This window comes from Malaclemys terrapin, chromosome 9 (genome assembly GCF_027887155.1).
Source record: "Malaclemys terrapin pileata isolate rMalTer1 chromosome 9, rMalTer1.hap1, whole genome shotgun sequence".
Classification (NCBI taxonomy): Eukaryota; Metazoa; Chordata; order Testudines; family Emydidae; genus Malaclemys; species Malaclemys terrapin.
The window spans coordinates 14,347,456-14,374,713 of NC_071513.1; the positions used below are offsets into that span (position 1 = coordinate 14,347,456).

Genomic DNA, 27,258 nt, shown 5'->3' on the forward strand with positions numbered 1-27,258 from the left:
ATAGATAGTGTAAAAACATCCCACTAACTATATGCCTTTTCAAAAGCACCTAAATTGACTGTTTTGAAAAGTGACTAAGGTCTCATCTAAATGAATAGTTATGTCTCACCTACACTTAAAAGCTTGGTTGACATAACTGCGATGTTCAGAGGTGAGGAAAAATTCACATTCCTGCGTGCCATAGCTATGCCAGCCTAACCCCCGTGTAGACATGACTAGGTTAGCGGAAGAATTAGCTAGCACTGCTCTGAGGGTGTGAGACAGAAAAACAGTGACAGAAAAACCACTTCTGTTGCTGGAGAAAGCATCTACACTAGTGGTGGGCAACCTGCAGCCCGCAGTCCACCCGCGGCCCATCAGGATAATCCACTGGCGGGCTGCCAGACAGTTTGTTTACATTTGCACGCCCGCCCGCAGCCATGGTTTCCCATTCCCGGCCAATGGGAGCTGCGGGCAGCACGTCCCTGTGGCCCGCGCCACTTCCCGCAGCTCCCATTGGCCGGGAACAGTGAACCACTGGGAGCTGCGGGCGGCTGTGCAAATGTAAACAAACTGGCGGCCCACCAGCGGATTACCCTGACAGGCTGCGTGCGGCCCGCAGGCCACAAGTTGCCCACCCTGATCTACTCTACAGCATTATAGTGGCATAGCTGCAGCACCATAGCTGTGCCACTGTAGCACCTGTAATGTGGACATGGCCTTAGTTTGCAGCAAACTGGGGTGTAAATCTATCCCTCGCTAGCCTACTGTGCACTAAGTGTCAGTGTGGACCCTGGCTGCCACGCACTGAAAGTTCCCTGCTGCACTTTGACCTACCCCCACTTTGAAACAGGAGTAGATTAAAGAGCACTAGGGAACATTTAGTGCCTAGCAGCAGGGTTCACATGGACACTTAGGCTACATCTACACTATGAGATAAGGGTGTAATTCCCCTGCTTGTGAACATATACTTGGGCTAGCTCACATGGACCTAGCAGTGTAGCTGCAGTCACATGGGTAATGACAGGGGAGGCATTGCTTAGCCTTGCTAAGTACATACCCACTGGTTCCAGAGGGGTAAATCTTTTGGATGGCTAAGTCATGCCTCTGCAGCCGCTAGTATGGCTACACTGCTATTTATACTCGCTCTAGCTTGATGAGAGCTGGCACGAACATGTGTATAAGAGCACAGGAGTCCCACTCCGAGCCTAGTGTGCAGCTGGCTAGTGTTGGGTGGATTTACACCCATGTTGCCAGGACCGAAGTGTTCATTTAGATATATCCTTAGGCACATAGGAGCCAGGATTTCAAAGGCATTTAGATGCTTAAAGATAGGCGTGTAATGGGACTTACAAAAGCACCTACATGAGTTAGGTGCCTCTCTCCTAGGGAAATTAATGGGAGTTAAGCAGGTTAGGCACCTAGGTGCTTTTAAAAATCCCACTAGGTGCCTATCTACACCTGTAGGTACGTAAATACCTTTGAAAATCTTGTCTTAGCTGCCTGGGACCCATTGAGACATTTGAAAATGGGACTTTGAGCTTAAGGATGTGTCTACATTGCAACTACACACCCATGGCTAGCCCATGTGAGCTGACTTGGGCTCGCGGGGCTTGGGCTAAGAGACTGTTTAGATGCAGTGTAGATGTTCAGGCTGGAGCCCGAGCTCTGGGATCCTCCCCACTCATGGGGTCCCAGAGCTCGGGCTGCAGCCTGAGCCCGAACGTCTGCACTGCAATTAAACAGCTCCTTAGCCTGAGCCCCATGAACCTGAGTCAGCCGGCACAGGCCAGATTTGGGTTTTTAATTGCAGCTTAGACATGCCCTAAGTCACGGAGGCACTTTTGAAAACTTTACTCACAGTGCACTGTGAAGATACCCCATATCTGAGAAGTTTGTGGGCAAATTAAAAGGCAATCAGGAACTTCAATAATATTTGAAGGCATTGATTTCCTTCCCTCAGTATCTAATGTAATCTTTACATTTTTACGCTTTGACATCTTTACAGAATAGCAGATAGACTTTAAAAAAAATCAATATGTGCTATTAGTTTCAGTCTCTTTTTTCGAATTCTCTTCACTGGTACAGTAGCAAGTCCATATGGTTTCATAAAGTTTGCAAAGTGGTATAATTGAATCTAGAACAGTAGTCCAATCATAATCTTTGAAGTGTGTTTTAAAGAGAGTTCTGTGCAATAGACAGACACTTATTCCTACACACCACATCCATTTCTTTTGTTTTGTAACTGTTAGTAAGACATGAGATGCAAAGTTGACTTCACCACTGAAATGATGTGTAAATGAATGTTCCTCTAAGATAGCTTTTACTAATGTAACCAAAACAAGCAGATCATTCTACGTTATTACAGGATCAAGTGTTTCACCTTCCAACAATGTGCCAGGATAAATTACAACAGACTAGGCAGACTCAACCTACCAACCATCTCCACTTAATGTCAACGTCCCAAGCATTACTCTTAAAGGAAGATTCCTCGTGGCAGGTTATGCTGCACAGTTTACACTACATGTTAGGAATTGCGCTGCCCCATCATACAATATGGGCAAGGAAATTCCCTCCACTGATGTTTGATATTGACAATCAAATACGCTTTTGGCCAGATTCCAACCAGCATCTTATGACTTGCAACGGAATCAAAACATCCTTTTTCCACTCTTTGATGTACTGTTCTTTAGATGCCTGGCTAAGAGGTGCATTTTCTTCTGCTTTCAGTGTTTTGTCATTTGGTATTCATCCAGCAGCTCTTAACTAAGATATAATGGCCAATAGTTCTTGCAAAATTCCTGACCTTTTGTTGATACTGCTTCATAGTCCTACTGGTATAACAGCGTTTGCTTCTTATGTGCTAATACTGGGAAGAATTTTAATAGTCATGAGCTGCCTAATTTATCACTGAGCCATTCAATTTTATGTGTAGAAACACTGTTATTGTCTGAGACGCTCATCCAAAGTGAGGTTGAGTCTTTGGTGTAGGTCACTGCTAGTGGCCTATTTATTGCTATCACAATTCTATTTCATTACCTTCACAAAGTCCCTCACAATGGCATTTCTCAACCAGGGTTTATCCAGGCTATGAATTAGACAAATTCTCTCCAAGCCCAGACAGCACTGTAATTTATTTTTGATCCTTGATCCTTGTTCATACAAAAATCATTTCAAAAGGCGCAGAAATGAATAGTGTAACACCGCTGAAAAATGCCTATTAGCCAGCTAAATGTCTGTAACTGAGGAATGGTCCAAAACCTCCAATCCCATCAGCCCAGGACTATGTGGAGAAGTCTGGATTTCCATTCAGACTTTGCTATATTTATAATCTGCCAAATCAAACCTCCTGATCTGAACATACCCAAACTTGGTTTAAAACTAGATCTGCACTCAAATTTTTAAGTCAGATCCGTATCTTCTCTTAACAGGTATTGATGCAGAAATTTTCTCATGTCTCACTTGCAACACAGTTTGTGCTGGAAACAGACTTCTTCCCCGCTTGAGGGTCAGGTTATGACAGTTGTATAATCAACATTCCTTTAAGAGCTGCAAAAAAAAACAAAAACAAAAAACAACAAAAAAACAGTGGTCGTAGCTGCATTTTATAAAGGTGCAAATGTGTAATGTGTTTGTTAGTAAGAAAGGGGGGTCTACTGCAAAGTTTCTCTCTGATTTGTGACATAGCTGATTCATTATCTACTATCATAAGATTGTAATGGGGGAAGAATGTGTTTCCATATATTTGTCTTTCAGTGCTGGATATACATCTAGCAATCTGTCTTGAGCCCATTAGTGGTATATTCTATAGTTTTGGGTTGCGATCCCATCATGAATCATAAGCTCAGAGGTGCAAACTGGATCATTGCTTGGAGGAAAGCCTTCAAAGTCACACAATGAAGAAGCAGGTTGTAATGTCAGTGAGATTCTGTAGGTGGCATGTTGAACAGTGTTTGAACTGAGTGAGTATAGATGTCTATCCCAGATCTTCACTTCTCACCTCTGTCCATGAGCAAAAATAGTGTGAAATGTCAAAAGTGAGTGAATCTGAGGATGCACATATACAGAATGTGAGTAAGGATCCATAAATTATCATTTATATTATCATAAAACTCATTTAAATTTCAGAGTATTAAAAAACACTCACTATTTGATTACTGCATTTTTTGGTGTTCAGAATAAATAAAAGGAAATTAACTTACATGTTGATATATGAGACATTCCAGATGCAAGGGCAATTAAAATTCTGGTTATTAAAGGGTGAGATGCTGATGAAGACAGACTTTGAAAGCATCTGTTAATGAAAAGTCTCAAAGGCAAAAGAGTTGTTTGCTCAGGTAGTTTGAGGAACAAAGTTTTTTGATAAAGGTTAGATAGAGAAATAAATATTTTCTAACATGGTTGTCTGAAGGTCAGATAGCAAGAATAATTTTACAGTATTTGAGGACAATCCAACTAGCATAAAGTTTGACTTTTTTAAAATGGCGTTTGTCTAAGGCATACTGCGTTAATATTTGTGATGAATATTTATTTCTATTCACAGTTTGATTACTGTACTCACCTGTGAATATTTCTTCAAAGGAATAATATTTATCATTATTTAAACATTACTTTCTATGTATGTTTTTAGGAGAAGGCATGCACACTCTTGCTAAAAGGACCAATGCATGAGACAACAAGGAATTAATCTGTGTTATCAATAATTGTAAGAATACAGCATGCATTGAAATTACATTTTTAGGTCCTCAAATGAAAACTGCAGTATATAGGGTCAAGTTTCTGCAGTTTTGAAACTCTCAGCTGTTGATAGGTAGATAAAAGTTTTCCCGTGTACAGTATTTAAAATGAATGTATTATGGTGCTGCTATGACTAACTATTATAATAATTATGCTAGGAAAGTCTTTTTCCCTCTCTTTTACTCAGATGGTAATTCTACAACACCTTAATTTTTAATTCTGCTAGAGTATTATTTTCACTTAGAATAACTAATGCATCTTAAAATCAAAATCCTGTTTCGTTTGACTGCTAGCTTACTGTTGTATTTACTTCATTAAGTAGGATTATAAAAGAGATGTTCTCTGTAAGACAATATGGCAGTGCTTTTGTTGTAACATTTCTATGGGTAGTCAATACTGTTTATAGCAGATATATATGGATCTTTAAACAATAGCAGCAAAACCTTGAACTATACAGTAGTGCTTGAGCTGATGAAATAAACTCAGGATTTCAAATCGGAAGGTCATGAGTTCAAATCCTGTCCTTGCTACTGATTCACTTATACATCCTTGGCAATTCATTTTCCTATTCTGCTTCAGTTTTATTATCTGGAAAATAATATTTGCCTGCCTCATATGCATGTTGTGAGGATAAATTAGTTAAAGTGCACCATTTAACACTACATAACTGCCAAGTGTTATTCATCATAAGGTGAAGGATTTCTGATATTGAATGATAGGAGAACATCTGTTATGACATACACTCCTTTGTATTGTTAGCAGTATATTCTCTGTGTGTCTGAGTACAAAGCAGGTCCTCATGTAATGTACATATAATATGATGCCAGTCTAAACTCTGCCATTGAGCCCACACTCCCACAGGAGCCCTTAAAAGCACTGTATTTCAGGAGTCCCTGGGAGCTGACTGGTGTGGAGAAGGGCAACAACCATGGCCCCTCCCACACTCTTCTGCATATAGAAGGCCAGCAACAGCACTACCCCGAACAGTTCTCATGTTTATGGAGCAATGGTGGGATCCACTGCACCATCCCTGCCCTGCGCTCCCAGAGACCAGGCACAGTCAAGCCCTCTCTATCTGTTAAACACAATTGTTTAACAAAAACAGCAACAACAAAACCCTCCTACTCAAACACCTCTCTAAGGTTTATTAATGTGGTGATTTTTCATCTTCCACCTTTCTCCGAATGGTACAACAGGCTAAATTTCTCCCTGGTGTCATACCTTTGCCACCAGCAAAATTACACCAGGAATGAATCTGGCCCCATGAGTCTGGCACTTACTAAGGCAGTGGTATCCTGTCCCCAACTGACAGTTACCTGACTCGGGGTTTTGTACGCCCTGTCTTTGAGCACCCATTCTTCCTGCAGTGCAGATCAGCTGTCTTGTACAGCAGACTAGGTTATCTGCTAACCTGCTAATTGCTAACTGCATGATTCCTAATCCCCTTTTTGCTTAGATAAATATATAAACACACTCCGATATATTCTTTTACATGTAGTAATTAGCATCATCAGTTGAGCCCTAGCCAGGGATTTTTGCCCCCGTTGATTTTGTACATTGCAGGTTAATGTCGTGAGCTAAACCCAAGATGCCATTTCAAGCAGTTTCTTCCCAAATTTTCCTCTTTTATCTTTTGCACATTTCTACATTGTACTGTGTTTCTAACTGCTTAACTGCTGTGCCTTATGCCTGCCTAAACTACAGTCTTTATGGACTTCTCCAGTCTCCGGACCCAAGGGAAAAAAATGGAATAGCAATTAAATAAGTCTTATCTGTACAGCTAATCTTGTTCCAGAAATGTATCCACAAATTATGAAGACATTCCCAGTTTCTTCCAACTAGACCAGCTCATAGCCTGGTTCCAAAATTAAATAACTGTTCAGCGGAGGGCAACAAAAATGATTAGGAGGCTGGAGCACATGACTTATGAGGAGAGGCTGGGGGAAGTGGGTTTATTTAGTCTGCAGAAGTGAAGAATGAGGGGGGATTTGATAGCTGTTTCAACTACCTGAAAGGGGGTTCCAAAAAGGATGGATCTAGACTGTTCTCAGTGGTAGCAGATGACAGAACAAGGAGTAATGGTCTCAAGTTGCAGTGGAGGAGGTTTAGGTTGGATATTAGGAAAAACTTTTTCACTAGGAGGGTGGTGAAGCACTGGAATGGGTTATCTAGGGAGGTGGTGGAATCTCCTTCCTACGAGGTTTTTAAGGTCAGGCTTGACAAAGACCTGGCTGGGATGATTTAGTTGGAGATTGGTCCTGCTTTGAGCAGGGAGTTGGACTAGATGACAACCTGAGGTCCCTTCCAACCCTGATAGTCTATGATTCTATGATTCAGCCTTGTTCCCTGAGGATCTTTCCCTAGGCTAGCTTCAAATACACAGTACACCTAGGGCATTGTTCAAGTCACTTTTCTCAATCCTTACTCCCATTGTGGTCACATTGGTATCAGCCAAATGATCCGTGCAGATAAAGGTTTCATACTGCTGAAGGAAATGCATTCCAAAATGGCTACAGTATAGCACTCCTTTGGCTGCCCAATAATACTTTATTCTGAGTTCCCTGATGTCAATGGTGGTTTGGCCTGATTGAGTGCAGAATTCAGGATACACAAAGAAATCTGTGGCTGGGGAGGAATATTGCTGGATTTGAATTCCAAGGTTTGGTATTCTGCTGTGCATTGTAGGCAATTGTCTTTATTCCACTGCTCTGGACTTTGTAACATCATTCTCTTTTGCTGAAGGGAGACAGAGCCCTGAGCTCATCCTAAGGTTTGCCAGATAAAGGTTCCTCTGATTTAAACAATGTTATTTTAATCTATTTTTATTTGGAACGTTAACGGCTGCAAATTTAATTAATTTTATTAGGCTAAAGAAGCTTTAACATTTAATAGTTCACATTTAAAATGGCTTTCCCTTTGGGAAGGCTGTTCTCCACTACCTCGAAGCCCATGGCTTCCAGACCTCTGCATCCTCCAGTGACAGAATGCCCTTAATGCTCCCTCTGCCAGCTTTCTGTTAGCATCAGTATCAAGAGTTCTCGACATTCTTGGCAGTAAGTACTCTGGGAATACCCTACAGCCCCTGCCCACTGGATAGCACAGCGCTCTTCACCTTCTGTCACTTCTCAACATATATTATTATTTCCTTCACTGGTTTCCTGTGCTACTTCTGCTGTCTTCCCTGGGCAGTCATCACCTGCTTGTTTTGTTTTGTTTTTCCCTCAAACACAACTAACAGAGTCTGGTTTTAAAGAGTCTCTCAGCTTGGATTATTCCAACCTGCATTCAGAAAACTATAAATTACTTGACCATTAATGTGCCCTTGAAAACATTTAAATGAAGAATCCCAGGGCAAAGATAAAAACCTGGATTCGCCCCTTTCAGAAACCCTGGATCATAACATGGGTTCAAGATATAAATATATTTCCATTAGCATGAGACCAGAAGTGGCCTATTCCGCATTTTCCCACCAGCATGAGAGTTGTATCCAAATGACAAGGCCAGTTACATCACATCTTCATCTGGCCTTGATCCTTACAGTCTTTGGGCCTGATTCTCCTCTGTATCACTCTATCACTCTAGTTGACTTGATCCACAGTCAACTTGTGGAACTCCTTACCTGAGAAGGTTGTGAAGGCTAGGACTATAACAGCATTTAAAAGAGAACTGGATAAATTTATGGTGGTTAAGTCCATAAATGGCTATTAGCCAGGATGGGTAAGGAATGGTGTCCCTAGCCTCTGTCTGTCAGAGGATGGAGATGGATGGCAGGAGAGAGATCACTTGATCATTGCCTGTTAGGTTCACTCCCTTTGGGGCACCTGGCATTGGCCACTGTCGGTAGACAGGATACTGGGCTAGATGGACCTTTGGTCTGACCCGGTACGGCCGTTCTTATGTTCTTATGTTATGTTCTTGGTGCAGCTCCACTGGAAGCACTGCCGTTGCACTGACTTAAATCTGGAGTAATGCAGTGGTGATTTAGGCCCTATATTATCAAAAAAATGCAGATTAAAGTGAGCTGTGGTCAGTAAGAAATAGTGACTTTTGAGCATCCAGATTTCTTTTTGTACACACACCATTCCATGCTGTGGATCTGAAATCCTGCATGTTTAGCTATATCCCTTCCTGAACAAATGCAGACCAGATGGTTCCTGTAAACTTTCAGCTGACAAGGCAAGGCAGGTTCACTTTCACTCATCCAAATTGGAATATCTGTTTGTGAGGATTTTTGTGTTTATGGATGACCCAGGCAATAGTGTAATTCACCATGAAAGAGACAATAGGGGGCATAATAAATTAGTGGTATAGAAGGTGAAAGAAAAAGATAACAGAAGGGTTTATATGCTTCCCATTCTAGAGGTTTGTGTGACATCAGAATAGCAGCACATAGTTAACCATATGCAAGTTATTGGTGCATTTCAAATGACCAGGTAAGAAACAGTTGAAATGAAATTATTCCGTTTTTTATTTAATAATTCAAGCTGCGGAGCTTAAGTAAATGTAATTAGAATAAAAGAGCACTGCAGGGCCTAGGTATTTGCTAAGACTCGTATTAGTGTACAGCTTGGCAGAGATCCCTTGCTTGTTCTACTCCTTTAAGCATACATGAAGCATATAAACTTATGTTACCTTTTCCTTTTGCCTTCTGTATGCAAAATACACCTCCCCTTCCTCCTCTGCTCTGACCCATGAATTATTTTACTCAGGTCTAACAATACTAGATAAATGCTTTTCCTTATTGGTGTTTAAACTAGTGCTGGGTTCAGAGGTAAGTAACCAAAGTATCCAAATGCAGCTAAACTTCTAGTGCTCTGAGGAGATTTTAGGTGTAAATAAACATCATAAAGTTCATATTTGACATTAAGGGGAAACTTTCACAAGGGTGGCCTCATTTCTGTGGCTCACTCTACATCTGCTGATTATGGGTCCCCTTTTGGGTGCCCGCAGTTCAGTTGTGGGCCCAAGTCATAGTTCTTCACCTCTAGGTAACTGATTGTGCATGCAGATCAGGTAGCTAGAAGCACCAGTACACAGATTTGTATGCACAGTTCATTTTTCTGGCCCACACGTTTCCCATCTGAAAATATGTCCCTTAAAAAATCCCTAACACTTATCAACACAGAAGAAAAAAGGATTGCAATTTAACGCTGCATTTCTGAGGTCTAGGATTCCCCTTATATTGTCCATTAAGAGGATCAGTGATTTAAATTAACGTTTGCACTAATTTCTTTGGTGCCAATCATAAAGAGTTTCATGCTATGATAGAGATGTTCTAGTATGGTCCACTGGGCAGAAAGAAGAAAAATGCCCTCCATGATACAATTGTATATGCTCCTTTCAATGGTCATTGCTATCTGATCAAGAATAAATTCAATCATGTAGTATGTGAAATTCCATCTGGTTGAATAAGCTGTTCGGGCAGAAGATTTTTGCTTAGCTGGATTTGGGAAAGAGACTCACGTGCTTTGGTAAACTGATGGAGGTGGGTGAAATGTCATCTTTATCTGTGTCAGTAGCACTGGCCGAGAAACACCCATCTCAGAAGGGATGGTTCATAACAGTAGTTAAAATATAGTCTCTACTTTCCCTTTAGAAGAGTGAAGATACTGGTTTTGTTTGTGTTTTAGTATGGCCAGAGAAGGAAGTGTGGCTGCAGCACTGGGAAGTGCAGAGGGTGCAGCTCTGATGGAGACCTCTGGACTATTTAAAATGCATAGACCTCTATAGTGGCAGATAATCCATTCCCGGCCTTTGCTTTATCTTTTTGGGGTCCTGTTTCAGCAAACCAGATAAGCACGTGCTTAAAGATAAGCACATGCCTAAGTGTTTTGCTGAATAGGAGCCTGGCTGCTTATGTTTGTTTTGTTCAGTTTGTAAGAAAGGCTACTTCTGCCTTTGCCTCCAGCTCATTCAGTTGATAATGACAAGGATTCGATTTTGGATATCACCAGTATCTTTAGAACCGGCAGAAGCATCCTGACATTGGCTGGTTTGAATGTTAAGCTTCCGTCTGAGTTAGAGGATGAGAAGAAGGTCAATGAACACATTTTAAAAACATGTCCTGTCACAGTCACCTACAAGAGCATTAGTTTCTCTTAGTTCAGCTCATATTTACTTTCTTTGGTTAACACTTATATGGAACAGCTGAACTGAAACAAATTGGCAACAAAACCTTTCCCAAATAGCTTGCTCCTTGACCCGAACTGAACTGGAAACACAAGTTGCCTCTTAACTACTTATGAGCGTGACCCAATGCCTACCATACCAATAGCCACAAAACTGAGCAAGACACCCTGTAGCTGGCTGGCTTCCTTCTGGGGTTCACAAAATTAGAGCCCTTCATGAGAGCTATACACCTGCACTCCGTTATATGAGAGTATCTTTTGTGAAACACTCACACTAAAATAGATTTATCTGGAGGGGAAAATGTGATTACATTGGCTCACTCATGGATGTGCAAGGAACTGGGAGTGACATTTCCCCATTCACTCCCTAACAGAGAGATCCCCATGGACAATCACATTTTTACTGTTGCTAAGTTAAACAAAGAAACGCTCAGAGTCGGAAATAAGAAAAACAAAGAAAACCTTTTTAAAAATAGCCCTGCTGCTAAATATAGCAGCATCCACAAGGGTAGAGTACAACTGAAGTTGGGAACATGTTGTTCATGCAAATGTCTCATAATGGCTAAGGATGTACATTACAATAAGATGCTGCCGAAGACAATAGGCATAGAGAAATGTTGAAGGGTAGGGAATAGTGAATGCTATGTTTTCAGGGAATTGGCTGATGGTTTCTTGAAAATGTGGAAGAGGTGGGTTTTGTGCTGTTTCTATAAAGCAATGGAGACTCAGTCAGGTGGGGGGAAGTGGAGGAGCAAATGATAGTTTGTGAGTGAGACGTGGAAGAGAAGGCCCAAGAAGAGGACACAAATGGCAAAGCACAGAGAGAAATCATGGGAAGGATGGAGAGAGGCGATCATGAAGGCAGCGGGAGGTATTGCCATAGAAGTACCTGAAGATAAGGAGAAACAGTTTGTAGTGGATACAGAAGTGGTGGGGAGTCCATGGAATTATTTCATGCTGTGAGTAATTGATTATGTTTACATGTATCGGAGAAAAGTTGTTGAATAACCCTCCCCACTCCTTGCTCTTCTTTGAAATAGCAACTGCTGGACAAAACACACATGTGCATGTGCACACACACACACACGTGGGTATATTGCACATGAAAGGGCTTTCTTGTAAGCAGGAGCGCCGCCAGCTTTTCTGCCGCCCTAGGCGGCGAAAGGTCCTGCCCCGAAATGCCGCCCTCCCACAGAGGCAGCGGAAGGTCCCACCGCCGAAATACCACTGTGGTCGCCGCCCCCCAAATTGTAGCGCCCTAGGCAACCGCTTAGGTCGCCTAATGGGTTGCGCTGGCCCTGCTTGTAAGATATCCTGATTTTGATTAAGTCAGATATGGCCTAATAGAACTTCATCTGAAACCAGGAAGTGCAGAGACCAAACTGAATGGGTGACATGAACATAAGAACAGCCATACTGGTAAAACCAGTATCTTGTCTTCTAAAAGTGGCCAATGCCAAGTGTTTCAGAGGGAATGAATAGAACAGGTAATCATCGAGTGATCCATTCCCAGCTTCTGGCAGTCACAGGCTAGGGACTTACAGAGCATGGGGTTGCATCCCTGACCATCTTGGCTAATAACCAGTGATGGACCTATCCTCCATGAACTTATCTAATTCTGTTTTGAATCTCATTATAGTTTTGGCCTTTGCAACATCCCATGGCAACAAGTTCCACAGGTTGACTATGCATTATGTGAAGAAGTACTTGCTTTATTTGCTTTAAACTTGCTGCCTATTCATTTCATTGGTTGACCGGTTCTTTTGTTATGTGAAGGAGTAAATAACACTTCCGTAATTCACTTTCTCCACACCAGTCATGATTTTATAGATCTCTATCATTCCCTCCTTAGCCTTCTTTTTTCCAAGCTGAAATCTCCCAGTCTTTTTAATTTCTCCTTATATGGAAGCTGTCCCATACCCTTAATAATTTTGGTTGCCCTTATCTGTACCTTTTCCAATTCTAATATGTCTTTTTTTGAGATGGGGCACCCAGAACGACACTCAGTATTCAAGGTTTGGGCAGACTATGGATTTATATAGTGGCATTATGATATTTTCTGTCTTATCTATCCCTTTCCTAATGGTTCCTAACATTCTGTTAGCTTTTTTGACTGCTGCTGCACATTGAGCAGATGTTTTCAGAGAACTATCCACAATAACTCCAAGATCTCTTTCCTGAGTTGTAATTTAAATCCCATTATTTTGTATGTATAGTTGGGATTATGTTTTACAGTGTGCATTACTTTGAGAGTGTAGTAAAGTACCTTCTTTCCAATGTATTTATTTTTAACTTATTTCTTTGGAAATATCCATAAGCATTTGTGTATTTTTATTTGCAAAAAGATAGAGCAATGCCATTTCTTGCAAGCTCCCATATGGGATCAGAATGTTCATAAACTGAAACCATTAGTATATTTTGATTGGAAGATTGCTAAAGATTGTGGACCAATTTATTATTAGTTTAGCGCATGCACAAGATTTATATTTACACATGAATGATGTAAAGCAGAAAGGTGTAAATAGTTCTTATTTAGTAGAAACAACTATTATAAAAGCAAATCTTTACATACAAAGCATTTGTAAATTCCTGTTAATTGTAATTGCATTTCTGTATCAGAATTCATCATTTGTAAGCTATTGAGTATCTCAGGGTACATCTACACTACCCACCGGATCGGCAGTTAGTGATTGATCTGTTGGGGATCCATTTATCGCATCTAGTGTAGACGAAATAAATTGATCCCCGATTGCTCTGCCGTTAACTCCTGTACTCCACCGTGGTGTGAGGCGAAGCGGAGTCAACGGGGGTGCGGCGGCAGTCGACCCCACGCCGTGAGGACACGGGGTAAGTCAACCTAAGATACGTCAACTTCAGCTACGCTATTCTCATAGCTGAAGTTGCGTATCTTAGTTCGATTTTCCCCCCTCCACCGCCGGTGTAGACCAGGCCTCAGTCTTATATGTGAACTTCCTCTGTTCGCAATGAAATCATAATACTTTCTGAGACATCACAGTCATCTTTGTAAAATATGATGTTGAGGAAGACTGAGTTTATCATACTATAGATATGTAAATGCCTCTCTTTTAATAGTTTTCAGTGGAAAGGAGACGACAGAAAAGATTCCCAGCCAGAGTATGTATAAATTGTCACCACCTTTGACAAGACAATAACATGCATCCATACAAAGGAAAACCAATAATACTCAAGGTGCTTTAGGTAGCCACAGTGTGGGCACTTCGAAAGGAGGTGGGAAGCCTCATGAAAAGTTCTCCTAGTGCTCTACATGCAGGCTCTGTTAGGGTACAGCTCAAGCAACAGAGGTCAGATTCTGCCCTCGGTTACACCAGTAATGCTCCAGAGACTCTCCATCGATGTCAGTGGAGTTGTTGCAAATTTACACCAGCGTAAATGAGATCGGACCCTTTGTCCTAATTATTTAGTATAAAAAACATCCTTAACATGAAATCTCAGATTTGAGCTCAGAATAGCAACTGGTATAGTTCAGTTCTTTCAGTGCTTTGTTCCTGTGTGTCTCTCAAGGATTTTCAGTCTCAAAAGTGGGTGAGGGAGTTTGCCATAAAGTACTAGTAAATTTCCATGTTAAAATATAAATAATTAACCCTAGCAAATGTGTGTGTACGTGTGTATATGTATATGTGGGTGCGTAGAATATACACAAAGTAATTCTGTGCTTCTAAAGTAGGACTATGAATAAGGACCCCAAAGTGTAACTAAACTTTTAATTCAATAATTTATGAATAAATTATTTAGATAGAAACATATTCCACTCGGACGTTTCTGTACTGAAAGGGATGCATTCCATTGGAACCCAAGTAGGTGCATTGAGTTGTCAAGTAGGTGAACTATGCTATCTGAATTGAACTCTTCTAAATAGGAAATAATTGAAAATATCCTACAGTCTCAACCTTTTGAAAAAGGGGGTCAGTAAACACAAACTAAATGCTGCAAGACAAGGAATACAAATCAGTGCCCCAGGGCTCCCACGTAAGCTACCTTTGGGGAGGAGATTTCCCTTCCCAGCTTCATTACAGTTAGCTCACGGCTCTTTGCTCAAGTTTGTCTGCAGCCCAGTCACAGCCGTGCGCAAGGAATGAACTGCAGTTTGCTTGCATACATTTCCCACTGTGCAGCTCTTTGTTCATTTCCTGCTGCTTTGCTGCTCTGTTGAGGCTGCTGAATGAGTCAACGTTACCTTAATATAAGCTTTAGAAGTGTAGTTAATATTATTGCATTCCATATTTAAAAATATTTCTTGAAATAAAAGTGAATATCAGCAAACATGCTCTACAGTACATGCCTCCAGTAGCCAGCTCGATGATTTAGTTGGCATTCTCGTATGCAGTGGTTGGGTCTGTACCAATTAATGATCCATTCCTGTAGTCTCTGTTCAGGCAAATCTCCCATTAGATTCTGTTCATCTCCTGAATCCGATGAGAGTTTTGCCCATGTGAGCACTGCAGGGTCACACCCTTAGCTGCCATAGATCCTAATAAAACTACGAACAGGCCATCAGAGCTGTTAGGCCAGCTACCAATCTCAGTGATTTGTTTCTGGAATAATTCTACTAAAATCAATGGAGCTACTCAGAATTGACACCAGGGTAACAGAAAGCACAATCTGTTCCCTACCATCTTGTCATTCAGGTCATAAACTGATTGCAGGGTACTATCTACTATATTTCTTTTCAGATAATATACTTTTTAACCTGTTCTCACATATTTAAACCATTTTTTTTTTCAGTAAACAATTGCATTGTATTTTTCTCCCCTCTAGGATTTTCCATTCTTCAGGCAATTATGGAAGCAGCAGTACAAAACAACTGGCAAGTGACAGCCAGGTCTGTGGGAAGTATAAAGGACGTTCAGGAATTGAGGAGAATCATAGAGGAAATGGACAGACGACAGGAAAAAAGATACTTAATCGACTGTGAAGTAGAGAGAATAAACACAATTTTGGAACAGGTATTTTTCGAATCTGTGCTGTATGTGACTGTTTCATAAGATTTTGGAATTGTGTCTCTATAGAAATAAATTAAACGGCTAAAATTAAATATCCTGGATGGCTGTCACATTTGATGGCAAATAATTTGAATGGAACCCAACAGAAAACATCTCTGTAAATTTGTTGTGCCTTCTAAATTAATAAAAAATAGGGCAAACCTTTGCTCTCAGCAGTAGCCCTTACTCATGTAAATAACCCTACTGAAGGCAGGGCTACTCTTGTAGGTAAAGGTTGTAGGATTGAGTGCTGTTTGTAAAAAGGGATCACAGTAAAAAACTAAAATCAGCCAGTGAAGGCAGCAGAGGCACTGACTCATGTATGAATAAAATTGTCACATATGGAAATATTTCTGGGGAGAAATTCAACTGATTCTGGCTGGCCTTTTTGGGGGTGTGCAAAGGGGCCTCCCCCACTATATTCCAGGGTGTGGTGGAGTCAGGGCTGGCGCAACCCATTAAGCAACCTAGGCAGTCGCCTAGGGCGCTACAATTTGGGGGGGCAGCGACCGCGGCGGTATTTTGGCAGCGGGACCTTCTGCCACCTCTGTGGGTGCGGCATTTCGGGGCGGGACCTTCTGCCGCCTAGGGCGGCAGAAAAGCTGGCGACGCTCCTGGGTGGAGTCACATTCACTCCTGTGAGAGAGGGCAAATGCTAGGTGACTGCACACATGACACAGCCCTCTCGGAACTGGGCTTCCCTCAGAATCAGTTTAAGAGCCTCCAATAGCTCCTTGGGGCTGCCCAGAACATCCGTCTCCACCTTGGCCTAAGTAAGGGGATCGGTCCCTGGTAGGAGTCCCTGGTGTGGTAGTCTTCCAAGAGCAGGTGGGAATGAAGTGGGGCCATGGTCCTATCCCCTTTCAGTACCAGCTGCCATGGCTGTCTCTATGGGAGAAAGTACACTGTACACCCGAAAGGCTGTAAAAGCAGCACTCTGCTTACACATCAGGGATCAGAGACAGGCCGGCTCCCCACTAGCCATACTCAGAGCTGTGGCTCACAGCCCCAGCAGAGCCTACATTACAGTTGAACCAACCCATTCAGCCTGTTTGTTCATAGGCACACAGGGATTTGCTCAGTGTTAAGACTGCAAACTCCTATGATAAATGCCACTTCCTAACTCTAACTGCAGCTTTATATTCTGGAATAATCAAAAGTAACATTTAAATTTCATGAAGCGTTAGCATATTCTTGTACAAATTGTATGTTGTCGACGAATGGCAAACTAGCCACGCTACCACAAACAAAACCAAAGAATTTCAGGAGACGTGAATCAATTTGGACAGCATTCAATTCCAGTCAAGCCCCAAGCGGAATCATTCCCAGTCACTGGAGTTATAGGGCCTCATCTTGCTGCCTTTCAATTTAATGGGAGTTTTGTCATTGAATTTGATGAGAGCTGGACCAGGCCCCTCTTGCATAAGAAAGGCCTGTACGGTTAGATAGAAGCTAAGTACTGGGAAATTTATCATAAATGTCTCTTAGACATTAACAGTCTGATTCAGGCTTAAAGTCTAGGGAGTGACTTGAAACCACATGAGCGAAAGAGAACTGCAAGTAGCTGTAACGGGCTCAAAATGGATGGGTCTGTCCTGATAATACTAATCCCTGCAATGCTGTTGGCTGCATATGCTTTCGTTCTGCCCGAATCACTCTGGACTGAGTCCCGTCCCAAGGCATGTCCGCAGCATGTAGCCCCAGGGACTGGTGGGTGGTCCTATTCCAAGGGAAGTCAACCTCTGAGCGGGGTTGTATAACACATACATGGCCACCCAGCTCCAGTCCTCCTTACCAAAAGTGTCTGTGATTCCACCACCTTGACTGCCAGTGACGTGATCAGGACAGTGGGATGATGTCAAATGAGGCACAGCCTGCCTTCCAGCTGACTGAATATGTTGCATAGCTGCAAGGAAACATCTTAGTGACTGTTGTTGCCAACCCTCCAGGATTGTCCTGGAGGCTCCAGGAATTAAAATGAATTTTTAATTAACTATTATGCCATGTGATGAAGCCTCCAGGAATACGCCCAACCAAAATTGGCAACCCTACTAGTGACAAGCTACAAAACAGAGCTTTTAACCAGACATGTAACTTGGCCATGGGGTCCAAAATACCTCCTCTCGCCCAATAGCGATTGGGTGGGGAATGTCAGAAGGGGGAGTGAGTTTTCCATCCCCCAACCCCGTCACAGCAGTGGTGCTCCCTGGAACATGCCTCTTTGTGGGAGCTGGTGAAAGATCCATAAAAGGCTGCTTGGAGGTGGAAAGGGATTTGAGTTTCCTACTTCCTGAGCCGCTTCATGGTTTCTACCTGTGTGGGGGATGCAAAATCCCCCTCTCTCCCTTAAACACTGGGCCCAACTGCCCTTGGCTCAGATAGCCTCAGATAGCACCTGCTTACTCAGGGGAATAGGGAAGGAAGCCATGTACACATGGCTTGGCATTTGGCCTTCAGTCTTCCTGTGTTTATGGAGACATGTAGCAGAACGCAGGACATTGGAGGGGTTTATTCTTTCATTTTCTTGCATTCCTGTTGAAGAGGCAAAATGCAGTAAACAGAGTCTGCATTCCTCAAAAGTTGCAAGTGAGAACTGTTGAGCAAAGTATGATCTAAGGAATGCACTGTGCACCCAGTCTCGTGGTGAGGATGGGCCCTTTGTTTGAAATTTCTAGACGTACATCCATTCTTTTATTTTATTCTCCGTGTATTTATCCTGCATGAATAAGAAAAATATATATATATGGGAGCACGCCAGTGGCCAAAATGAGAGCTGTATCTGAGCCTAAGCATGTATCAAACTGGATTAATGATCTAATTTCTCCTTCAAAAGTATTGAATTCAAATCTGCGTAGGGTTGCATTTTTTGATAAATGTTCCATCATTATGATTATTGATTTGATGAACTCTTAGCTCTCACATAGCTAAAGGTTTGGAGCCCTGGGCTCCAGGTTATCCCTAATTGTCCAGTGTTTTACTTTCAACTTTTAGATATCACATTTCTGAATTGCTAAATTATTCATTTTCTAAGTCTGTTTTATTTATACTTACAAGTCAGATTCCATGAAATTGTATAATAATCTTTCTTCTGAATGGTCTCTAATGTTTTACTTGCACCAGGACCAAAGATGCCAACTTCCTGAGTTCCTGAAAGGTGCTTGACACACACACATCCTGCTCCGCCCCAGGCCCCGCCCCCACTTCCCCCTTCTCCCAAGCCCCCACCTCTGCCCCTCCCCCCACCTCTTCCTGCCCCTGCTCCTCTCTCCCCCACCCCAGCACCTCCTGCACTCCGTTGAACAGCTGATTGTGGTGGGCAAGAGGAGGAGCTGATCTGCGGGGCTGCTGGTGGGTGCTCCATCTCCAGAGCACCCCCGAGTCAGTGCCTATGACCAGGATTGGGTCTACAGTTTTCAGAAGAAGTGGTTTTCAGTAATGCAATAGCATAGAATGTAGTTGACTAGTTAATCACTTGACAGTATAGCTTAAAGCCCAGATCCTGCAGACATTTACGCATATGATTACCATTATATATGTGAGCAGTCTTACTTGACTTCATTGGAACTGCCCATGTGTAGAGTCCATTTATATTTGTAGGATCAGGGCCTAAAATGGATTTTGTGTTATTTGGTTATGAAACAAAAGAAACTAGTTAGTAAAGCAAACCAACTGTTGGGATAAATATTCTATTACATACTAGACAAAAAAGATGGTGTCCAGTTGTGCACCACTTACCCAGGCACATTGTCCTATGAGACCATTCATATGAGAAAGGGATGCAGGACTGGGCCCCACATTGGTGCACATTATGATAAAAATATCTACAAATAGCAGCCTCCAGGGATTTTTCTGGTCCAAGACTCGAGAACAATGACATCCTTTTCTGCAGGTGAAAGTCAGTATTGGTTTACCCCTGGGTCTATTGCTGAACAATTCGTTTTTCAGGCTTTTACTTCTGTCTCTTCAGCTTAGCTGCTTATCTTCTCATACGGCTAATCAAATCATACAAAAATTCAAACAGTAGTTAGTTCACTATAGTTGGAATACTCAAAGGGATCGTGAGATGTCCTCCTTATAGACAACTGTGCTTTGCTGATAGGGGAAAGGATAACTTTGGATTTGCATATTTTAGATTGTTTTTCGCAAATACCATTATGTGCTGACTGTTCAAGTTTTAGATGCTTAGGGCACTCATTTTACTGAAGGTGTTGATTGAAAACAGTGGTATATTCGAGTTAAGCCAAAACGTCCGAAAGAGATTAGGGATGTTGGGTGTCCAACATAAATGTTACCAGTAAAAGGGCTTGATTGTCAGAGAGTGCATGGCACCTGCCCTCTGAAAATCAGGTCCCTTTCAGTTGGTTCAGGGTGGGTACCCCCAAAATATGTAGTTTCTCTTGAAAATCTTGGTCCCGAATATAGTTTAAGCCATTTCATGTGTCAGTTCAACCTGAGGATTTACAGTCTTCCATTAATACTAAATTGGTAATGGACCTTTGAAACTAGACTCATTGATAAGATCTAGTATACTCAATAGTATTGTTTTAAACTTAAATGTCAATTTAAATCCAAGGGCCTTAAATCACTTTCTAAGCAATAATTAAACCGCTCAACAGCTCTGTGAGGTAATATTATCTCTAGTTTGCAGATTGAAAAACTGTGGTAGCGAAGGTTGTGAGACAAATTTTAAAAAGAGATTTCCTCAGATTTATCTATTCTTCAAAAACATTTGACAAATGTCGAGGTGAGTGAGGTAATATCTTTTATTGAATCAACTTCTGTCTGTGAGAGAGAGAGAGAGGCTTTTGAGCTTACGCAGAGCTCTTCTTCAGATCTGAGGAAGGTACTCCGAGTGTCACAGCTAAATACAAGGCAGAACAGATTGTTTAGCACAAGTAGTTAACATATTTCTAGGGACCATTCAAGGTGAAGTTAACACCCCTCCACTCATAGAGGGGGGAAAGAAGGGAGGGGTAAGGTAACTGGGAGACATGGGGGGGGTTAGTGGGTCATAGCAGGGCCAGCTCTAGATTTTTTGCTGCCCCAAGCAAAAGAATTTTGCCCCCTCACCCCACCCCTGGGCTCTCACCCCCACCCCACCCGCATCCCCTGCCGCCCCAGCCCTGGGCTCACCCCCTCACCTGCACCCCCTGCCGCCCCAGCACTGGGTTCACCCCACCAGTGCTGACTCCGCCCGCTCCCCCCTTGCCTCCAGCCGGTCTGACGCTGGCAGGGTCGGGGTAAGCAGCGGGGCTTCTGGGCCATGCCTCAGCCCAGGGTCCCTCCAGCCAGGGCTCCCGCCTCCAGGACCGGCCGGGTCCCGAGAGGGCAGAGCCGGGGGACCGCCCTGGCAGGGGGCTGAGGAGCTGGGGCAGGGTAGCCCCAGAAGGAGCGGAGCCCTGGAGAGCGGGACGTGGGCCCCGCACGGCAGTGCCCCACCCTCTATGGCCCCGCTGCTGCTTCTGGCCGACCTGCCGCAGTCCCTGGCCAGCTCAGTCCGCTTCGCACAGCCCCGGCTCCGGCGCTGGAGGGGCATCCGCCCTGCGGCATCTACAGGCAACTCCGTGTGCCCCGAGGGGTGGCCCCCAGCCCGAGTGTCCCCCGCTAGGAGCCTGCACAGCCCAGCCACAAGATGCGGGCGCTGCTCCCCAACGCGAACCGCAGCGGCCCCAGGGTGACGTGCTGCTGCTGCCAGGGCCGGCTCTAGGCTTTTGCCACCCGAAGCAAAAAAACAAAAACGTCCAGAATGCCACCCTTGAAAATGTGCTGCCCCAAGCACGTGCTTGGTTTGCTGGTGCCTAGAGCCAGCCCTGGGTCATAGATTGTTATAAGTCATAAATCCCGTGTATCTATTCAGCCCATGATTTTTAGTGTCTAGCAAAGTTATGAATTCAAGCTCCTAGGATCGTCATTTTAAAGTGTTGTGCAGATTTCCTTTGAGGATGAGGACTGTTATGTCAGAGTGATCGCTTTTGTGGAAAGTGTTCACCCATAGGTGATGTGGTTTTTTTTGTCTTTTATCACTTTCCTTTGTGAGTTCATTCGAGAGCATAGTGATTGTCTGGTTTCACCCACACTGGGGCATTTAGTGCACTGGATGAGGTATGCCACATGTTGACAAAGGTTGTCATTTTGAGTTTTTACTAAGTCTGAATTCATCACGAATAATTCCCAGTGAGCATTCACTTAGGCCCAGATTTTTAAAGCTATTTAGGCATTGCTACGCTCAGCGTCACTACGCCTAACTGATTTAGGAGCCTAAATCTCATTTTAACGCCTAAATATAGTTAAAATCTGGGCCTTATTGCTCAGTTGTAATTGGTCAGTTAAGTTCACATTGTACTGTTTCTGATCTCTAATTGGGTGAGTGTTGAAGTGCTTTTGGTGCAAATGCTTGCTAGAGCAAATTTAAAGTTCAGTTTTGGTGAATATACTCACACTTGATCTTTTTTTCCCCCTGGAAACATTCAGACCATTCATGCTTTATCATTTATCCACATAGATTCTGAAGTATTACTTACACTGAATAGTATCTGACCCCACAAGCGGTTTCACTGAGATCAAGAAGATCTGACTCAGGTTCTCTGTTTACTAATATGTACTAATAAACAATAAAACATGGGCCAAAGGCCACTCATAGGCATTCTTCTGTCTTAAGAAACCATCCCAGAGTCTCCTTAAATAGGCCCCATGCCTGTAATTATAAATCTCTATCTAAAGTTAAACATGTGTGTTATTCTGGCATTATATTGGGTACAGTTTTTTCCATCTCTATATGAAGGTTCCTTTTGAGCCGTCCCTTTCAATATATTTCTTTGTACACTCCTCTTGAGCCACCTCCACCATCTCTTTAGACATTTAGCCCATTTGCCATCTATCGTCCCTCTTTCAAATAAAAATTGCCAAACCTAGTCTAATATATTCTTCATTTCACCGGATTTTGTCTTTTACAAATGTAATTTACTACTCATATTGCCATCCAATCACTGTTTCTCACATTATTGTTAATATTTAGCCATAGATGTGGTCCTGTATCTGTGGAACCCAGTAAATCTTCTAGTTGCCTTTCACCCATACTTGTATTAAAACTGATCCTCTGTAAAATTCATGAACTCCCCATTCTTCTTGTTCCTTGATGCCAAAATATTCCAATATTATTTCACAGGTAGATATAAAACGATTTTATTGTCATGAAAAAAGGCATCTGGTTCTGGAAAATAGCAGCAGGCTTTAGAGTTTGACTGTTTATTTAGAAATAAGTCTTCAGGTTCAGAAATATGGTTTTCTTATTCCCAAGATAAGTCGTATTTCAGACTAGAGTGGCTCGGTGTCCATTTAGAAGCAAATCCCCGAAGGGAAAATAAGACGGAAGAAAATCATTCAGGATCAAAATGGTGAAACATTACAAAAGACTTGTTTATTTCAGAGAATATATGCTTTTATCAAAAGGAGACTATCTCCAAACAAAATCATAAAGGTTAGGCTCCAAGGCAATCTCAGTATTGAGTGGACGCCTCTTGCAAACAAAACATAAGTAATACTGTAGGAAGGACTATAATGCACAAAAATTTTAAATAATGGTCAAATTGGTAAAAAGCCTTCAAGTAAAGTGTCCCTAGGAACACAAAGGGGAATCTGACTGACTTCTCTGCAGTGGAAGTATATAACCTGATTTGATTTTTGAGTCTGAAATTTTAAGATTAAGAAGAGCTAAAGTTTTTCAATATTGCCATTGCTGTATTACTTTGTAGAAGCATTCAGTCCTCAGTAAGGTGTACTGTGATCACTGCAAGAAGGCACCCAGGTTTTTGGTGTTTTAAGAATAAATATAAAAAATGCATCATTTATATTAGAGTTTAAAAAAATCACCAAAAATTATCAGGAAAAATATCCAAGTGCAAAGTTAATCCAAATCCAACCTTGCAAGTCATGTATGCTTTAGGTGTATATAACATATACCATAATTACTGTACTGGCCTGTCCGTATTTTCCATGCAATTTTAAAAAAATGTAATAATTGCCCCATAAATACACTGGCATGTTTGTGGGAGACACCAAAGGGCTGGGTATCCTTAGGCTCTATTTTCTCCAGGTGTCCCATTGGTCTCTTCCTCAACCCAGTGAGTATTTCCACTGCTGTCACAGAGCTGAGGTGTGCTGCTGAGGTTCTGAGGGCTTTGTGCCACAGAGGAGTCATGGACCAGGATATCATATTCTGTAGGGACCTTGATTTGCCTGCGTAAGGGATTTAGGGTGAGGCCTTGAGGGGTGTCTAGTATATGCAGACTCTTGTTATAAGTCACTCCGTGACTGACCCATTTAATTTCCATGACCATAATGATCTAGAAACTTGGTCACAAAAAGATTATCAGTCATCCTTCCACACAGATTTGACCAGTTCAAATGCCCATAAATGCATTTTAGGGGGGAAGAATTTACAAGTATAGTATTGGTCTCTTCTTTGAGGTGATCATGCTGGATATGAAGCCTCCACTGTGGAGAAAAGGGGGTCTCCTGAGGTCAGCAGCCCTCTCCATTGGATTTTAGCCAATAAAATTGTGGAAGGTGAGCGAGTGTGCTCATGTGCCAATGTCAACAGCCATTTCTGCCCAAAGGGAATGCTACTAACAGGTATTAAACTAATAATGAGCCACAGACACAGTGTCTGAACTAGAGAGAAGCAAATGTCCTTTTCAGATCGGGCTAATCCTCTGCACATATAAAACATTTCACACATTCCTATGGGTGGAATTACTATCTTGTAAATGCTAATGCCTTCTGAAAGCCATCATCTAGCTCTCATAAGATTTCCCAGATTCAGAATGACAAGAATTTAACAATCAGAATGTTATTCCTACAGCAGAGTGATTTAAGGTAGTGTCACCATGGAGCTGAACAGATTTCGAAATAGAATGATTGAGAAAACCAGTAGAATTGCAATTCAGTGCTAATATGATTATTAATCACGTTTAATGTATATAGCATCATAATGTGCACGGTGCTGTACAGTTAAAGATCCATTTCCAACACAAATCACATTTTCCACTCCAAAGAGATTACAACCTGATGTCACCATTAAGATTTTATTATTCTGTATTAGCATCATTTAACAATTTTGTACTAATAATTTATAATCATTAGCCATAAGTGCACACATGCACGCACATATTTATGCATCTGCTTTTGACATATTGCATATTTTACCATACTACATACACTGCATAAGTGTACACAAATAGATCTATTTATATATAGTATAGATCTGTATATAGTTATTAAGTGTACAATAGGCCAAAATATGGAGTCAATGGAATTACCCTGAATTAACTGGAAGGAAATTAGAATTGATAGCTCATTCCCTGAGTGATAGACATATCTACCTAGTTTGAACCTTAATTAATAGGTGTCTGTAAAGAGCATCTTCTTCATTTTGTTGTACAAATAGCCATTTTTTGCTGCTTTTTCAATGACAAGAAGTCTTGTGTTCCTGCTTGGTTACTCTTACCAAGGATGGCCAAAAAATCTTTGTGCCCCTTTCATTATTTAAACAGTGTTCACATTATATAAACCACTTCTACTAATTGTTACCCTTGTTGGAATCTCAGTAGACAGGCAAAAGGTCAAATGGGCCCCTTTGCTACTGAGGTATCCTTTCACTGTTTGATGTGGTCAGACCTGATGTATATTAGTAGGGCAGTGTGTGGGAACTTGATGCTTCTCAGCTGTACCTGTTCTAAAGGTAGACAGAAGACTTGAGTGCCAAGCTGGCACCTTTCACAAACAAAACTCACACAAAATGCTTTTAAGATATATATGACACAATAGAAAACACACATACAGCATGTTAATTGGTTGGAGCTTGCTTAAAAGCCTGTCTATTCAATCTTATTTGTACCAACCCGTTTGACCATCTAACCATCTCTAACTGCTCTGGGAACCTTTTCCACATCACATGTACCACCTCGAAACAGAGCCTGGGTTTTAAATCTCTTCCTCAGTATCACCACTTCTCTTTTCTTAGCCTTTAAAAATCAGTGCTGCATGAAAAGCTGCTTTGTTACAGTCCAAACATTTAGTGTAGTTCTTTCTTCTTCCCAAAATAAAGGATAAATCCTTTCATCTTTTCAGGCATTACCTTAATTTCTGCATCTGTCTCTCAAATAGAGTTTAATGCTTGCAACTCCATTTCCAACCAAGTCTCTCCTTAATTAGTTTCCTAGGCAACCATTATCAAGACAACTCTGTTGAACCACCTGCAGGGAGAGGAAGGAAACATAATATCAAAAATCATAGAAATGTAGGACTGGAAGGGACCTCAAGAGATCATCGAGTCAGCCCCCTGTGCTGAGGCAGGATCAGGTACACCTAGACCATCCCTGACAGGTGTTTGTCTAAGCCTGGTTTTAAAAACCTCCAGTGATGGGGATCCCTCAACATCCCTTGGAAGCTTCTTCCTGTGCTTAACTATCCTTATAGTTCAAAAGTTTTTCCTAATATCTAACCTATGTTAACTCTCCCTTGCTGCAGATTAAACTGGCTACTTTTTATTCTGCCTTCAGTGGACATGGAGAACGATCAATCACCATCCCTTTTATAATAGCCCTTAATGTATCTGTATACTGTTATCAGGTCCCTCCTCAGTCTTCTATTCTCAAGACTAAAAATGTTCACTTTTTCTTAACCTTTCCTCTGGATTCTCTCCAATATGTCCACAGCTCTCTTAAAGTTTTGCTCCCAGAACTGGACACAGTCCTCCAGCTGAGTGCCGAGTAGAGTGGGACAATTACATAATTATCTTACATAAGACACGCTTGTTCATACACCTCAGAATGACATTAGCTATATTAGAATAGGAATAGTATAATACTCTTGTGCAAACAGACAATACATATAACCAGTGACAGCATAATGGTGCTGGTATGCTTGTGATCTCATTTATGAGTGGGGGGAGACCCTAACTCAATAGGCACAAAGCTGCACAAGAACTTACGTCTCTCCTCAGTGCTGGCCAAGTCAGAACTAATTGCATTACTGCTGTGCAAAGTGTCAGAGAGGGTGGGAACAGGCACCTGCAGTGCTGTTCAAAGTCCCACTTACATCCTGATGTTCCTGTGTGAGTTCCCTGGAACATTATAACAGCACAGTGTAAATCGTAAGGCCTTCAGGGAGGTCTTTCAGTTGACTTCAAAGGGCTTTGGATCAGGCCCCAAAGTAGTTAAGTACTATCCCATTGCAAACCAATCATCCTTAGTCTATCTACATTTATCTCCTTTCAGCGTGAGTCTCTTCTCACTTGCCGCAATTTTACACCAGTGGAATCCATTAGCTTCATTGGCGTGGCTCCTTGTTTATACTGGTTTAACCCTTTATGTCCTCACCTAAATGTTCCTCCA

The 27,258-nt window shown here is 42.0% G+C and overlaps 1 protein-coding gene across 4 annotated transcripts in view; it reads left to right on the plus strand.

Annotated features, from left to right (window-relative positions):
* GRIA3 (glutamate ionotropic receptor AMPA type subunit 3) overlaps positions 1–27,258 on the plus strand; it is a 210,701-nt gene that overhangs the window by 69,222 nt on the left and 114,221 nt on the right. For all 4 annotated transcript variants that reach the window (XM_054039726.1, XM_054039725.1, XM_054039727.1 and 1 more), the window contains exon 4: positions 15,642–15,829. In XM_054039726.1, the coding sequence (XP_053895701.1) occupies positions 15,642–15,829 (188 nt within the window). The remainder of the gene's footprint in view (positions 1–15,641; positions 15,830–27,258) is intronic.